Source organism: Cavia porcellus, unplaced genomic scaffold (assembly GCF_034190915.1).
Source record: "Cavia porcellus strain 051 isolate PalLab524CR breed Dunkin Hartley unplaced genomic scaffold, mCavPor4.1 scaffold_17, whole genome shotgun sequence".
In the NCBI taxonomy this organism is placed as follows: Eukaryota; Metazoa; Chordata; class Mammalia; order Rodentia; family Caviidae; genus Cavia; species Cavia porcellus.
This window is the reverse complement of record NW_026947500.1, coordinates 71,455,181-71,469,951: the sequence shown is the minus strand read 5'-3', so window position 1 is coordinate 71,469,951 and position 14,771 is coordinate 71,455,181. Positions and strand designations below refer to the sequence as shown.

At 57.5% G+C, this 14,771-nt stretch overlaps 1 protein-coding gene across 3 annotated transcripts; it reads right to left on the bottom strand.

Moving 5' to 3' along the window:
* Positions 1-1,189: 1,189 nt before the first annotated feature.
* Slc25a23 (solute carrier family 25 member 23) lies at positions 1,190-14,735 on the bottom strand. Of its 3 annotated transcripts, none has more exons than XM_013148307.3 (11): positions 14,216-14,731; positions 13,098-13,227; positions 12,432-12,519; positions 11,999-12,110; positions 10,952-11,110; positions 10,551-10,703; positions 10,277-10,384; positions 8,867-9,034; positions 3,671-3,821; positions 2,642-2,822; positions 1,190-1,367 (listed from the first exon to the last, which is right to left on the bottom strand). In XM_013148307.3, the coding sequence occupies exons 1-11, from the start codon at positions 14,369-14,371 to the stop codon at positions 1,205-1,207; spliced, it is 1,569 nt and encodes a 522-aa protein (XP_013003761.1). In that variant the 5' UTR covers positions 14,372-14,731; the 3' UTR covers positions 1,190-1,204. The 3 variants fall into 3 exon arrangements, with proteins under 3 accessions (XP_013003761.1, XP_004999407.1, XP_004999409.1); XM_004999350.4 differs by having other exon boundaries at positions 1,190-1,980; positions 14,216-14,729; XM_004999352.4 differs by lacking the exons at positions 1,190-1,367; positions 2,642-2,822; positions 3,671-3,821 and adding an exon at positions 8,052-8,645 and having other exon boundaries at positions 14,216-14,735.
* Positions 14,736-14,771: the final 36 nt, after the last annotated feature.

The window sequence follows — 14,771 nt, the reverse complement described above, 5'->3', positions numbered from 1 at the left end:
AGATGTGTGCCACCAGGCCCAGCTCTTGCTATGTCCCCTTAAAGTTTTTTTTGTTTCTCCTCTCTGAGCATCAGTTTCCCTTTCTGAATAGGAAGGCTTGAATTCTCTTGTGTGCTTAGGACCCTGGATCTGTGAGCACCTCCATCCTCTGAGTCGCTTAGGTCAACAGACTCTAGTCAGCAGCCAGATGGGACAGTATCTGTGGCCCCCAAGGCTCCTGGGCTCTGCGGGATTAGCGCAGTCCCTCCCAAGCAGCCAGAGGGCGCCATGAACATTGAGGCAGATCCTCCCTCCTCCGCCCTCAGCCCTCCATGGCGCCCACCAAAGCCCAAATCCTCCTGCAGCCTGAAGCACCCTGCACGACCTTCCCATCCCCCCCCCCCAGCCTCTCCTCCTTTTGCACCAGCCACACAGCCAAGGGCTCTGTTCTGCCCCCAGGGCCTTTGCACATACTACACCCTCTGCCTACCTTGCCTTTTTTAGTCACGGCCGTAGCTGTCTCCCTCACCACCTTTAAACACTTACTCAGATGCTCACCTTTTTAATGTGGCCCTCCAGGACCACCCTTGCTGTGTGCACATTTGATTTCTACACTGTTACATATTTGCTCACTGATTCTTAGTTTCTCTCAATTGGAAACGTAAGGACTGTAAGAACAATGATTTTTTTTTTTTTTTTTTTTTTTTTTTTTTTTTTTTTTGTCTCTTTGAGACAGGGTCTTGCTATGCAGTTCAGGCCGGCCTTGAGCTCACTTTGTAGCCCAGGCTGGTCTCACATTTGCAACGATCCTGCTTCAGCCTCCTGAGTGCTGGGATTACAGGTGTGCACCACCATACCCGGCTGTACGCCCAGCTTTTAAAGCCACTCAATTCATAGTAATATGTTGTGGCAGTTGTATGAAACTAGTAAGCATGTAGAATCAGAAAAAATGCATGAAATTAGAAGAGATTATGCTGGGTGACGAGGCGCATGCCTGTAATCCCACCGCTTGGGAGGCTGAGGCAGGAGGCTGTAGCCAAGGCCAGCCTGAGCCTCTATCAAAAATCCAACAACAACAACAACAACAAGGTCATGGAAGTTGTACTCTGAGTCTCCCCATTTGCCCCCCTCCCCCAGCACCTCTGTCCCTTCCCTGTGGCTTGACTGGCTCCCACATCCGTCTACTATTTTTCACAAAAAAACACAATGAAAGAGCTTAGAAAATTTATTCTTTCTGGATTTTTTTTCCCCTTTGAAACACACACACGGGCAGGGCAAGGGATGAGGTGGCGGTGGCAGTCACGGGGCCCCCCAGCCCCTTCACAGTCCCTTCGCGGGGTCCCCTGAGGCCTGGGAGGAGTGGGGGCTCCGTTCTAAGCTCAGGACATCTGTAAAGTGCACAGGCGTGGGGGCAGAGGGGGGTGTCAGGCTGGTGCGGGGTGGCGGTGGGGGTTTTGCACCTCTCTCTGGTAGAAAAATAGACCTGGGGTGAGTTTGGGGGTGACTCTTGTTCACTTCTTTCTGCACCTTTGGGTGCTTGGGTTTACGCAAGTGGATTTGCTCCTGCATCTTTGATGCTCAGGAGGGGCTGGCAGTGGGGTGCTGCGGGGTAGGGAGGACCCCGTAATGTGACCCCATCTCAGGTGCCCTTTGCCAGTCCCCAGGAAGAGGGACTAGAGCTTCCCACAGACTTGGACTCTGGGGGGAATTAGGGTGCAAGGTGGGAGCAGGACGCTGGACTCCCCTGATCACCTGCCCCTTGGGGGCCGGGCTTGAGCCTAGGATGGGGGTGCATGGGATCCGGTGCCCAGGGGGGTCAGCCTGTGCCCCCCGTGGGGAAGAGGTCAGTCACCAGTGGCGGGGGGAAGGAATGTAGAATCCGGAATCCGGAACCAGCAGCTTCAGCTGCCAGGATCCCCCGGCTGTGCGGTGGGGCCCCCACACTGGTTGGGGGGTTGGAGACTTGGGAGCCAGTGGTCAGTTTGGGGCTGGGAGGGGGTGCTGGGAATGGAAGGGGTCCGGCCGTCAGAGCAGAAGGCCCTGGAACCCAGGGTCAAGGTAAAGGAATTCGGGGATCCAGTGGCCGGGTGAAGGGATCTGGGATCCAGTGGTGGGGGGCCCCGGGATCTAGGCCCTGCATTGCCGGGGTCCCGGGGCTGAGGTTTCTCCACATCCGGGATCCAGGGCCTAAGCTGGAGACGCAGCAGTGTGGCCGGGCCCAGGGACCCAGGGCTGGCAAGGGTCTGCCCCTGGGGCCTGAGGGATCGGGCTGGGGGCCGGCTGATGATGAGGTACAGAGGACGTGGGCTCCAGGGCTGGGGATCCAGTGATTAAGACACAGGTCCGGGCACAGGGAGCCGTGGGATCCACTTTTGGGGTATAGGAATGCGGGATCCGGGGACTTGGGGGACCAGGTGTTAAGGACCCGGGTGTGGATCTTTTGGGCTCTTGTGGTTCCGGTATCAGACTTGAGACACTGAAGTGCGGGGTCCAGCAGCAGTTGGGGGGTGACGAGGATCGGGAGTGGGGGTGCGGGGACTGAAGTGTGGGGATCCAGTGCTGTGGGTGGGGGGATCTGGGATCCGTTATCAGGACGTCAGTGGTGGGGGACGTCGTGATGGGGGTGAGGGGTCAGGGTGGGGAGGGGCTCCGGGTCCCTCACCTGGACGTGACCCCCAGGGCTTGCTTCATGTTCTCGTAGACCACGTAGGAGATGCTCACAGCTGGAATAACCTTCATGAAGTTGGGGGTGATGCCCCGGTAGAGCCCCCATACGCCCTCGTGGGCCAGGATGTGTCGCAGCAGACCCGTCATGGAGAGCTTCGGGGCCCCCTGGATGGAGGCTGGGGGGGCGGGAAGAGTGAGGCCAAAGAGCCCCCCTCGACTCCCCCTCAGGACCCCAGGCTGCACTAGCAAGGAGGGGTTAGACGGACAGCCGGACCAGCTCGCAGCTGCAGGACCTGCACAGGCCGGGGACAGGGGCCAGCTCCTGTACAGGGCCCACCCTAGGGGGTGCACAGGGACAGAATGGGGTGCGTGTGTGTGCGTGTGTGGTGGGGGAGGGCAGAAATGTTCTCCTGGAACTCAAACCCCACCTCCCTTCCTGCCTACCTCTAGGAAGGCACCCCAGCTGTATGCACAAGCTACCACTTCGGGGACCCTCCCATGGCTCCCCTTTACCCCTAAATCCATACTTCACTGGAGAATGCTCCATGGCAAAGCTTTCTGCCTCTTCACTCTGCCTGACGACCCCTGGCCCTTACCCACCCATAGATCCCTGGTAAAAAATCACCAACACAGGTGCCAAGATACCCACAGAAATGGATCGTGGAGGGGGGACTCATAAAGAAAAATCCCGAGAACAGCAGCAGCCGGGCGGGGCCCTGGCTCTCCTCAGCCTGCTCCGGCCTCCTGCAAACTGGAGCTCGAGCTGCCCACCTGGAGAAGCCAGGGCACTGCCCACGGTGACCTCAGCCTAGGCTGACTCCCAGCATGCTTTGCCCAGGCCCATGCAGCTGTGCACCCTCGGCTCCCAAGGGGAAAGGGTGCCACTGGCCATACCAAACACGGGTCCACCAAGGCCACAAGGCACGTGTTGGGCTCAGCTCGGGCTCCCCCACTCGGGAGTCAGGGAGGAGGGTGGGGGCCCAGCAGAGAGACCTCCCTGGCCATGCTCCCAGCCAGCGCTCACCTTGGGCCTGCATTCGGGTCCGCACCAGAGCCAGGGGGTAGCTGGCGATCTGGCCACAGGTGCTGGAGACGGTGCCACAGGCCAGGAGCACGGGGATCCCCGGGTTGGCCGATTCCTGGCTGTACTGCTGCAGCCACCGGTTCTTGAGGGTCTGCAGGAGAAGGGCAGGGTGGCAGCCCAGGGGCCTGGCTGCAGGGGCCTCCCAGGCTGCTCTGCTGCTGGGTGACCGCTGGGAGGGGTGAGCTCAGAGCCCCTGTCCAGGCCGGCCAGAGTTTTGCCTCCATCCCTTCCCGGAACCCTCACCTGCATGGGTCGGGAAGCCCCTGCCACTGGGACCTGAGTGTGGGATCCGGCCCGGGGCACCCAGGGCTTTGCAGATTGGGAGAAGCCAAGGGCTCTGGGGTGAGGAGTCCTCCTGAGCTATCTGAGGGGGTCCACTGTCATCACATTTGTGTTGGGGGTACTGGGCTTCGAACCCAGGACCTTCACGCTGAGCAACATCCCCAGCTCTTTTTTTTAAAAAATCTATTCATTTTCTTTTGAGGCAGGCTCTCACTAAGTTGCCCAAGCTAGGCTCAAACTTGTGATCCTCCTGCCTCAGCCTCCCAGATGGTTGCGATGACATGTATGGCCCCGCCCTCTGCCACCATGAATCATAAAGGCAGGGGCTGGAGCTTGGTGTCAGAGCCCCTGCTCAGCACACCCAAAGCCCTGGGTCTGCTCCCCAGCACCTAAAATCATAAATAAGATATGGGGTGGGGGTGAGATGGAGGAGAGACGATTTTATGCAGCTGGCTCTGAAGATGGTGGGAGGGGCCACACGCCAAGGCATGCTGGGCCCTCAGAAGCAGAGAGATGGGATTCCCTGGAGCCTTGGAGAAGACAGGCAGCCTGACAACACCTGTAGTTCATGAAGCACCAGGAGTCTCTGTCCTGGGCTTCTCAGCTCCCTGAGCCTGAAATGCTACAACTGTGATAGTTTGTAACAGCAGCCACAGAAAGAGATACAGTCTTGGCTCAGGTCACTGGGCAGAGGCCACAGCGCTGCCCTGGCTGCCACAGGGCGACCTCTGCTCAGGGCTGGGAAGCTCAGGTTGCTCTGCCCGCCAGCCCTGTGCCCAGTGATCAGCATTCCAGGAGCAGCCTGGAAATTCTGCGGTGTTAAACTGGGCATGGGGTGCACACCTGTTATCCCAGCAGGAGGCAGGAGGATCCCCATGAGATCAGGCCAGCCTGGGCTACCAAGTGAGCCCAACCGCAGCGTGAACCACATATCCAGACCCTGACTCAACAAAACAAAACAATTGTGTCTCACAGAAGCCAAACCAAACTGAACTGAGGGTCCATCAGCCCCTGTGCCCTTCCTCTGTGCAGCAGCTGTTCTGATCCTGGCGGGGCAGAGCTCCATTAATCTACTTCTTTGATAACACAGCAGTTGGTTTTGTTTTGAGACAGTGTTTGATACATTTTCCAGGCTGACCTCAGACATGAGATCCTCCTGCTTCAGCCTCCCAAGCAGCTTGGATGAAAGGCATGGGCCACACACCCAGCCAGGTAGCAGGCTTCATTGTGTGTCCCCAAAAGGTGTGCTGATGTCACAATCCCCAGTACCCTGAGGTGCAAGGAGGCTCTTGGGGTGCAGTCTACAGATGAGTGGGTGTCACAGGTATCATTATCTACTTGGCTTTCGGTGCTGGGGATGGAGCCAGGGGATGGTGCATGCTGTGCGCTCTGCCACTGAGCCACATCCCCAGCCCTTTTTGCATTCTGAGACAGGATCTTGCTAAGTTTCCCAGGCTGGACCCAAACTCGTGAGCTTCCTGCCTCAGCCTCCCACTGTCTGGGAGGCAGTAGCTGCCACATGGTCCTGGTGTTCTTCAAGAACAGCAGACACACAGAGAGACACAGACACAGGTGAAGGACAAAGGCAGGTGACAACAGAGGCAGAGAGGGGGCTGCCCATAGCCAAGCAGTGCTGCCAGCCGGGTGGCATCCCTGACGCTCAGGAGGCTGAGGCAGGAGGACTGCCCGGGTGCAGGAGTCTGAGGCCAGTTTTGAGACCCTTGTCTGAGAAACAATCAAGGAATAACTCTGATTGTTGGCAAGCAGCAGGACGTAGGAAGGGGACAGCGGGGCTCTGCTGATAATTTAAGTCTGCACTTCCGACCTCACAACCTTAATAACACACGTCTGTGGTTTTAACTACATGGTCTGGGATACTTTGTTTCCGGCAGCCCTAGGAAACACACCCACAGCCATTCCTGGCTGCCTGCCTTTCCTTCTCTTTTCTTTTTTGTTGTTTTCCTGAGACAGGGTCTCCTTGTATAATTCAGAACTCACTGTGTAGTGCAGGCTGGCTTTGCACTTGCAAAGATTCTCCTGCCTCAGCCTCCCCTTTTGTCTCCTAGTTCAATAAACCACTTGCTCTCGCATTCCTGTCTCAGATCTGTTTTTTTTTTTCTGTTTTGTTTTTTTAGAGAGACAGAATTAATGATTTACTTCTCTGTGTTTAGTTTTTGTTTTTTTTTTTTTTGTCTTTTTCCTTTTTATCGGTACCGGGGATTGAACCCACGACTGCCTGCTTGCAAGGCAGGCGCTTACACCGCTGAGCTAAATCCCCAGCCCCTCTGTGTTTAGTTCTTAAACTAAGATTAACACTCGGATTTGTGGAGTTGTTTGTTCGTGTTTCCCAATAGGAAGTGAAGGTTTTTTCCTTTAGGAGGAAATCGAGGCACCAGGGAATTTCAATCGAGCTTCTGGTCAGGCCACTGCTGGAAGATCTCAAAGGAAGATGGAATGGATTACACGGCCCATTCACCGGTCACCCTGGCTGGTAATTAAACCGTATCGCTACAGCGCAGTCCTGACCTGTGCATTGACTTCCGACACGCCTTTGAGACAAGGTCTGGTCTTGTAGTCCCGGGTGGCCTCGAAATTGTGGCAGCCCTCCTGCCTCAGCCTCTGGGTGCTGGTAATGGCCGGCCAGCGGCCTAAAGTCTTCAGGGTAGTTACGCGCTTGCAAATCCGGCTTTTGCCAAAACTTTAGTTTCTTTTCCTCCCCCTCCCCATTTCTGTGGAGCCAGAGATGGACCCCAGGGCTTCACTCATGCGAGGTGAACCTCGCCCTCGGTGGGGACAGCCCTTTACAAACCTGTGCCCAGGTTTCTATTTCCTAGGCCAATTTTTTTTTGGTCTTTTTGAAACAGAGTCTCTCTATGCAATTCAGGCTGGCCTTGAGCTCCCTTTGTAGCCCGGGCTGGTCTTGAATTCGCAACGGTCCTCCTGCTCAGCCTCCCGAGTGCCAGGACTGCAGGGTGCACCACCACACCGGGCCTCCTATGCCAATTCTAATCCATTCATAACATCGTCGGCAACTGGGGCAGTGCTGAGAGGGACTCAGTACTGGGATTGACAGCACCGGCTGGCCCAGCCGTAGACTGAGTGACTGAGGAGAGCTTTTTATTGCTTTTGCAACGAATAAAAATGTAGCTATTTTATTTGCTTGGCTTTTTTTTCTCCCTTTTAAGCCAGGGCCTCAGGCTGTCGCCGTGATGTCCAGGCTGGCCTTGAGCTTCTGCACACAGGTGACCCTCTTGTCTCAGCCTTCCCAGTGCCTGAGACTACAGTGCTCCGGCACCCAGCACTTTGCACATTTATCAGCCTTCTTTTGGGTCTAAAGCAGCTTTCTCCAAGTAGAAGTTAAGTGATTTGTTAAGAGCCATTCCGGGGTGCAGGATGCACCTGGGAGGTCTCGGCTTTGGTTCCTAGCATCAGAATCTAAAAACAAAAGATAACAACAAACCAGAAAACCAAAAGCCAAAAACAAACCAGGCATTGTGGTGCACCTCTGTAAGCCTAGCACTCGGGAGGCTGAGGCAGGAGGATCACCATGTGCTGAAGACCAGCCTGGGCCGCTCAGGGAGGTCAAGGCCGGCCTGAACCACATGGGGAGACCCGGTCGGAAATAAAGAATTCTGCATCTTATTTCTGCTCATGAGCCTCACTGGCTTCTCACCGCACACTACAGGTAAACCAGGTTCCTCTCATGGACCCCAATCTTTTCTCTCTGGTCCCTCAAGGCTGCTACCCCTACAGATCATCATGGGGTCCACTCCTTCCTGGCAGTGTGCTTGGCTTCAGTGTCCTGGTTCCCATGTCACTAACTCCAGGGATCCTCTACCCCCTCCTGACCACTGCTTCTGCTGACCAATTCTGCCTTAAGATCTTGAGAGACTTTAGCAGGGCAGGAGCTGCCACCATCCCATCCGCCCTTGGTCCCGTGCATGAATGAACTTGCGGCAGTGATGCCCGGCCTACAGCGGGTGCTTATTAAGGTTCAACTAAGTGACCGTACGAAGCAAGAAAGGAATCAAGACATGGACAACGGATGGAATGATCTCATCTGGCTGTCTCAGTCCTGCTGCTGGGGCAGCTACTGAGAATCCTAATGTAGGACGAGTGAACAAAATGTAGCCCAGAGCCAGGTGTGGGGGTGCACGCCCGCCATCTCAGTTCTTTGAGAGGCTGAGGCAGGAGGATCTCAAGTTTGAGCCTAGCTTGAATGCTTTAGCTGGGTCCCGTTTCAAAATAAAAACAAAAAAAGTTAGAGTTGTAGCTCAGGGAGAATGCAATCGCCAGTACCAAAGGGGGGGGCAGGGGGGTGATCTGATATATAATAAAATATGGGGCTCTTTGTTCAAATATAGTAGGATGTTTGGGAGAGCCCCGTGAGGCCAGCAGGAGGGGTTTAAGTGGCAGATGGGCTCTCGGGAGCCCCCTGCACCCCGGTCTCTGCCGACACAGGCAGAAAGATGCCTGGCGTGGCCTCGGTTCATGAAGAGACAAGGTGTTCCAACGGGCCCAAGGAGTTCTGAGACCAGGCGAAGGCACGTTCCAGGTGGGCCTCTCTGGGGCTCGCTTTCCTTCCATGGTGGCTCTGAGGAGCTTGAGTGACCCCCAGCTCCCAGGGGGAGGGCTGCCAATCAAAGGTTCTTGCAGCAGGAAGTTGGTGGGGATGGGGCAGGGGGTCCTGGCACCCGGAGGTCCCCAGGACTGCAAGGCCTACTGCCACGCTCACCCCACGACTCCCCTCTCTGGCTACAGGAGGTCTCCTGAGCCATCCCCAGGGGAAAGAGGGGCGTCCCCCAGGACTGACCCCAGAGGGGACCGGGAGGGCAGGGCGGGCTGCTCACAGACCTCGTAGACGGCCAGGTCGATGCCCGCATAGGGGATGATGCCCAGGACGTTGGGCAGGTAGCCACGGTAGAAGGCGCGGGGCCCCTCCTGCTCCAGAATCCGCCGTGCACAGTCCAGCAGCCCCGAGTACTGGCCAGTCCGCCTCAGGGTCAGCCGGGTCTTCAGCACCTGAAAGAAGCCAGTGACCCCCACGGGAGGGGTTCAGCCCCGATGATACCTAGAAAGAGTCACCCCTAGAAGCAGACACCCTGAGAAGAATTGAGTGAAACAAAAATTGTAACTGGATCCCTGTATCCTGGGAGGCTGAGGCAGGAAGATCACAGGTTTCAGGTCAGACTGCGCAACTGATCAAACTAACAAGACCCTGTCTCAAAATTAACAATAAAAAGAGCTGGGGACGTAGCTCAGAGCAAAGGCCCAGGGTTTGGTCCCCAGTGCCTTAAAGTAAAAACATGAATACACTTGACAATTTCTGCTGTCCCCAAACCTCTTAGAAATGGTTATGCCTCCCAGGGGAGCAAACGGCAATCCCCCAAGACCTTGTTACCCACACGGCCATAAGAAATAGAATCTAGGGCTGGGGGTTTAGCTCAGCGGCATAAGCGCCTGCCTCCAAGTGTGAGGTTGTGAGTTCGATGCCCAGTACCAAAAAAAGAAAGAAAGAAATAGACTCTACCTCTCTCCCAGCCTCTCTAGGTGTATGGCCCTGTTCCTAACTCCTAGCTAATGAAACGAAAGGAAAGGAAAGAGGTAAGTATGACTTTCACAAAAAGATAAGAGGAGTATTCCTTTTTTTGGGACTTTTTGGCTGGAATGTGGGAGGTGATGAGCGGAGCACAAGTAGCCACATTGGACCAGGAGGTAGATGCTGCTCGCCAAGATGATGGGACGGGAAAATGGACGGAGGAAGCCGGGGTCACTCTGGGTCTCCACCCCCGGCCTGACTTACTCATCTCAAGACTTTACTTATTTATTTTTGTCTTTTTTGAGACAGGGTTTCACTATGCAGTCCAGGCTGGTCTTGAACTCACTTTGTAGCCCACATTGGCTTCGAACTCACAAGAGATTCCCCTGCCTCTGCCTCCTGAGTGCCGGGATGACAGGCGTGTGCCACCAGGCCCAGCTTCGAGACTTGCTTTATATTGTTAGGGTTTTCTGTCACTCTCAGAAGCCTCACGATTACACCTCGTCACCTGAAACCTAAAGGGATTCGTTCCTCTGGGAACAACAATGCATCCCTTAGATATCTGGAAACGCTGGTTGCTATGGCTACTACCCAAAGAGCTCTGGCCGAGGTTTGGTTCCCAAAAGTTACTGCCCACAGGGCCACAGCCAGTTGGCACTGTGATTCCCAGACAGGCCGATGGGGAAGGGCACCGTTCCATGGGCCACCGCCTGCCGCCTCCTCACCTCCATGGGGTAAATGACGGTCTGGGCCGTGGCACCGGCCAAGGAGCCGGCCACAAAGCGCTCCTGCACCTGCAGTGTGTCCTGCTGTCCCCGGATGGCCCGCTTGATCTGCAGGAGGAGACGGAGCCGGGTGGGCCTCGGGGTGCAGGCCCGGAACACCCCGCTCACCAGCTGCTCCACCACTCTGTGAGCATCGTGGGGAGAGCAGCCCCGTGCACACCCCACCCCGGCCAACCCCGAATCCCCGAGCCCAGGCCGAGCCCCGCGCCCTCACCTGCTCATAAGCCATGAACTTGATGGCCGACTCGGGCGCGATCTTGAGTACGTTGATGCCATTGCCCCGCCACAGCGAGCGGGCGCCCCCCTCCTGGACCATGCTCCGCAGGCCCCCCAGGATGTTCAGCCGGTTGGTCTTTGAGGCATGGACCTGAGCAGGGAGACACGGTGACTTCAGAATCCCAGCCTAAGCCGGGTGTGGTGGCTCACATCTGTCACCCCAGTACTCGGGAGGCTGAGGCAGGAAGATCTTTGCAAAGTTTGAGACCCTCCAAAGTGAGCTCAAGTCCAGCCTGAACTGCATATCAAGACCCTGTCTCAAAAAGACAAAAAAGACCCCAGAAAGACAAAAAAAGAATCTCATCCTAGATCCCTGACCCGGGGGACAGGGTCCCTCACCTGCATGAAGACCTTGAGGCGGTCCAGAGGGGCTGTCCCCGTACGGGACACAGCGCCTGCCACCGCACCGGCCACCAGCTGTTTCCACCACATCCCCGTCAGCTTCTCCTGCTTTGAGAACTCGTCGGGCACCGTCAGGCATTCACCAATGTCCAGGACCTAAGGACAGGCAGGGCTTGGAGGTGCCATGCCCCATGGGGGTCCTAAATGGGGTGCCTCCTCCATGAATCCCGGGACACTCTAGGGAGCCCACTAATAAGTGCTGCTGGAGAGGTCAGGAGGTCCTGCTGGGACCCCAGGAATGCCACCAGAACACCCGCCGCGGTGGTCCCTATGTAAGATTTTGAGATCCGCCCACCAGTTCCACCACAGGACCCATGAGGTCCTACCAAAGGATCCAGCCATTCCACCAATGGGTCCTAGCCAAGCATCTGCCATCGGAGGGTCCCGCCAGAGCTTATTAGATCCCACTCAAAGGTCTCCCGTAGACCTTTCCAGAAGATCCCTGCGGAGCCACACCAGCTCTTACGAGGACCCTCTTATCTAAGGAGCCCAGCGGGTCCCTCCTGAGGCCTCTGTCTCCCATCGATCCCTCCCTCCCATTGTGGAATTCTCAATCGGGTCCACCCGACATGTCCTGGCATGGAAGTCTCTGATCACTCCAGAGAATCTTGGTGATTCTGGGAGCAACCACCCCACTTCCGACAGATCCCTTGGGCCCTACAAGGCCAGGGGCTTCCTAACCTTTCTATCCAGGAGCAGATCCTCCATGGACAGGAAGAGCAGGAGGGGAGCCGTGTGGGTGTGGGGGGCCGGAAGCCACCCGGTGAGCTTTCTCCCCTGTGCCCTCTGTCCCCAGAGGCCCCCTAGACATGCCCCCCGCCCCCGACAGCAGAGATGCCCTGGCTGGGTCCCCAGGCCCCTGAACCCCACATTCAGGAAGAAGAGAAACAGCTCCCTTCCTCAGAGGCTCCCAGCCGGGCAGTCGAGGCACAGCTGTCCTCGCTGAGGAAGAGAGGGCGTCCTGCCGGCCTCCAGGCTGCTCACCGTGGAATGCTTCCAGAAGTACAGCACGTCCTCCACGTTCTCCAGCGTGTGCAGCAGGAAGTGGTCACGCCATTCCTGCCAGTCGATGGTCATGGTGCCGTCGCGGTCCATGCTGGGGGCAGGGTTGGGACAAGCTCAGGGCCTCAGGCTGGGTGAGGTGCTGTGGGGTCTGCAGATTTGGGGCACACTGAGAGAGAGAGCTCTCTGTATTTCCTGGACTGCTCTAATCACATTCCCTAGGTCGTCCATTCCTCGCTCCAGCCCATCAGGGCACCCTGGGACCCTCGTCTTACAGTCAAGGGGAAACTGAGGCTCTATTCCAACTTCTCAGCTCTGCCTTCCCTGGAACTGACTCAGTGGCTCAGAAGCTGGTGGTGTCTAAGGGATCCCGGGGGCCTGAGTTACCCGGGATTCGGCGCCGTCAGCCACTCACCTGTGCAGAATCTTCTCCACCTGCTCCAGCGTGATGGAAATACCCAGAGCTCGGAAACTCTGCTGGATCTCTGAGACATCGATATGACCTGGAAAGTGGGTCGGAGGCGGGGAAGGGCATTGTGGGGGGGAGGCTCTGGGGGACCCTGGGACTAAGGATTAGTGTTGCTTGAAATGGAGATCTAGCAAGACCAGGAGAACCAGAAACCCAGGGCAAGGCTGTAGGAGGTGCAGCAAGGTCCCCGATATCCTGGGCTCAGAGAGGTGGCCAGGTAAGTACCGGAGAGTCCTCTGGTCTATGAATGAATGAATGAATCCAGGGCCAAGCACAAGGGTCTTTACCTTACAAGTTATTACAATGTAATATTCAGATCCCAGGAGCTCCTGGGGGGAGGGCATCTCTGTCCCCTAAGGAACCCAGAGGCATTATGGGAGAATCATGCCCAGCAACATCTAAGGGGTCCTGCTCCAGAAGGGAACCGGAAGTGGGCTGGGCTGTTTGGGACTGCAACACCTAGATGGGGGTGAGGAGAACTCCCAAAATAGTTCATGAGTCACCAGAAGAAGAAGCCCTCCCCCTCCTGGATGCTCCCAGCTGGCTGCCACTTCTAACCCCATCAGCCCAATGCCGATGCCGATGCCGAGCCCCACCTGCAGCGGGGCTTACCGTCCTGGTTGTGGTCCAGGCTGTGGAACATGAGAAGCAAGCGCTGTTCCCGCTCCTGCAGGTAGTTCGAGAATTCCTCCAGGTCCAGGCCGCCACTTGCATCAGCCTCTCCCTCCTCGGGGCAGAGGTCCTGGCAGAGGGGAAGGGGACAGAACAGGTTTCAGGAAGCAGCACCCTATCTGAAGGAGCCCCGAGGAGGAGCTCCATGCCCCAGGATCCCAGCCATTCCAGGAAGGGGACAGAGGATGTCACCCCCTACTCCTAATCAGCGCCCTTCTCAGCAAGATGCCCGAGGCCACTACGGCTAGGCCAGGTGGTGGCCGCTGTCCCCTTTTCCTGGTGAACAAACTGAGGTTCTGCAAAGGTCACGTAACTAGGTCAAGGTCACAGAGCCAGAAAAGTGGTAACCTTGGATTCTGGTCTCCAAAGGGGATCCTCCCAGCTGTTACTTTCAAAAGCCTCGTCCTGCCTCAGTCCTTTAGGGCCAGCTGTGGGCCACGTGGGGCCCAGAGGCCAGCAGCCTCCACATTCCCCATCTGGAAAGTGGGAGCTGGGACTGAAGTTCCCAAGGATGCTGCCAGCAGACTCAGGTGCACTTGTGGGGCTACGGGCACAAAGGACGGGCAAAGTGGGGTGGCCAGAAGGAAGGGCCACAGGTGCAGCCTGAGTTCAGGGTGGCCTCTGACTGGACAGAGTCCCGGCCTGGGCACAGCCTGGGGCACAGAGCCAGGCCAGGAAAGGGATTATAAGCAGAGAGCGGATGGCGGGTGCCCACAGGAGGCGGAGAGTGAGTCCTCTGGGAGGCAGGACATGTCCTGTGCTATGCAGAGTCCACGGGAGAGTGTGCCTGGGACAGTGGGCAGGGAAGCCCTTGTCCTGTCTCCTGGCAGACACAGCCCAGCTCCAGGGTACCAGAGCGGCAGCCAGCCTGCAGGCGCGGGCCCTTGGCCACCTGCCTTTTGATCCCACTAGGCCAGACCCGGGTGGGCAGGGGAAGGGAACGCAGGATCCAGAGGTCCTCGAGTCCAGCCACAGGTAGTCCCTGGGGGTTGCCACGGCTCCTTCCAGGGGATCCAGAGCGGGTGCACCAAGAAAGGGGTCCCCAGCGGCGAGGGTACCTGTTGGGCGCCGCGATCTGGGTCGCCCCCACCCAGCCTGGCCAGTCCCTGGCGCAACTCGTGCACATCCACGCGGCCATCCTTGTTACGGTCCAGCTCCTCGAAAAGGCGACTCCAGCGCTGTCGCCGCTCCGCGTCGCCCGGGCCCCCCCGCATGGTGCCTGCCCGGGGAGGGTGGGGGGGAGGGGCGGCCTGACGGCGGCAGCCTCAGCGGGGGCTTCAGGGCTCCCCCTCCCCCCCGGGCCCCGCAGGGCCAGCTCCGCGACCGGGGAAGCCGGCGCTTCTGCGCTGCAAAGCCGGATCGGGCACCGGCTGGAGGGATGAGTGCTGGCTGTCGCCGCCCGCGCCAGAATTTGAGTCTCCTCCCCACCCGCGTGGGGGGCGGGGGCGGAGCTGGGGGCGTGGGGAGGGATGTTTCAGGATGCTCGCGATGGCATGGGCGGGGAGCACCGGGGAAAAAGGAGAGCAAGCTCAATAGATTCGTTCTGGTTTCAGACTTCTCCCTAGCTTGCTTCAGTTTACCCCTTCCCCCGTCTCTAAGGGGAGGAGGAAGGGA